This window comes from Sinocyclocheilus grahami, unplaced genomic scaffold, assembly GCF_001515645.1.
Source record: "Sinocyclocheilus grahami isolate Dianchi unplaced genomic scaffold, SAMN03320097.WGS_v1.1 scaffold911.1, whole genome shotgun sequence".
Classification (NCBI taxonomy): Eukaryota; Metazoa; Chordata; class Actinopteri; order Cypriniformes; family Cyprinidae; genus Sinocyclocheilus; species Sinocyclocheilus grahami.
In genome coordinates, this window is record NW_015506090.1 from 605,067 (window position 1) to 605,663 (window position 597).

The 597-nt window shown below is 37.5% G+C and overlaps 1 protein-coding gene across 1 annotated transcript in view; it reads left to right on the plus strand.

The window, feature by feature from the left end:
• Positions 1–597, plus strand: part of LOC107564119 (serine/threonine-protein phosphatase 2A catalytic subunit beta isoform-like) — a 20,621-nt gene that overhangs the window by 13,420 nt on the left and 6,604 nt on the right. The window contains exons 4-5 of the mRNA XM_016249115.1: positions 6–58; positions 184–273. Of these exons, the coding sequence (XP_016104601.1) occupies positions 6–58; positions 184–273 (143 nt within the window). The remainder of the gene's footprint in view (positions 1–5; positions 59–183; positions 274–597) is intronic.

The window sequence follows — 597 nt, forward strand, 5'->3', positions numbered from 1 at the left end:
GAAATATTTCACAGACCTCTTTGACTACCTACCCCTCACAGCTCTGGTGGATGGGCAGGTGAGGAATCCTCCATTTCAGATAAATGCATGCTATAAGAGTAATACCAGAACAGTTTAACTTCTCTGACAAATATCAGGTTATCATCAATAGCTGTTAATAACTCCTATAACTCTCGCTGTCAGATCTTCTGTCTGCACGGTGGCCTCTCTCCATCCATAGACACGCTGGATCACATTCGTGCGCTGGATCGTCTGCAGGAGGTGCCACATGAGGTACATAAGTTCAGTTACAGATCACATCCACGCTACTAGCAGTGTCTAGTAGATTAAAGAAAAATTAGATGTGCGTAAAATATTAGTGTTCTAATATTACTGTTGAATAAATCCAAATCTAGTTTTAATTTAAATTTTTTGAAAAAATGAAGCGGAAGACAGAATTCAGTAAGTGCAGTGCTGAAAAGGGGTGGAGCTACATAAGGTCTATTGATGTATAATCATAAAATTTGGCCAAATTGTGCAGCTCTACAAACAAGCACAGCAAATCTGGAGTTTTTTAATAGCATTTTTTTAATAGAAAAATCGGTTAGATTTTTTTTT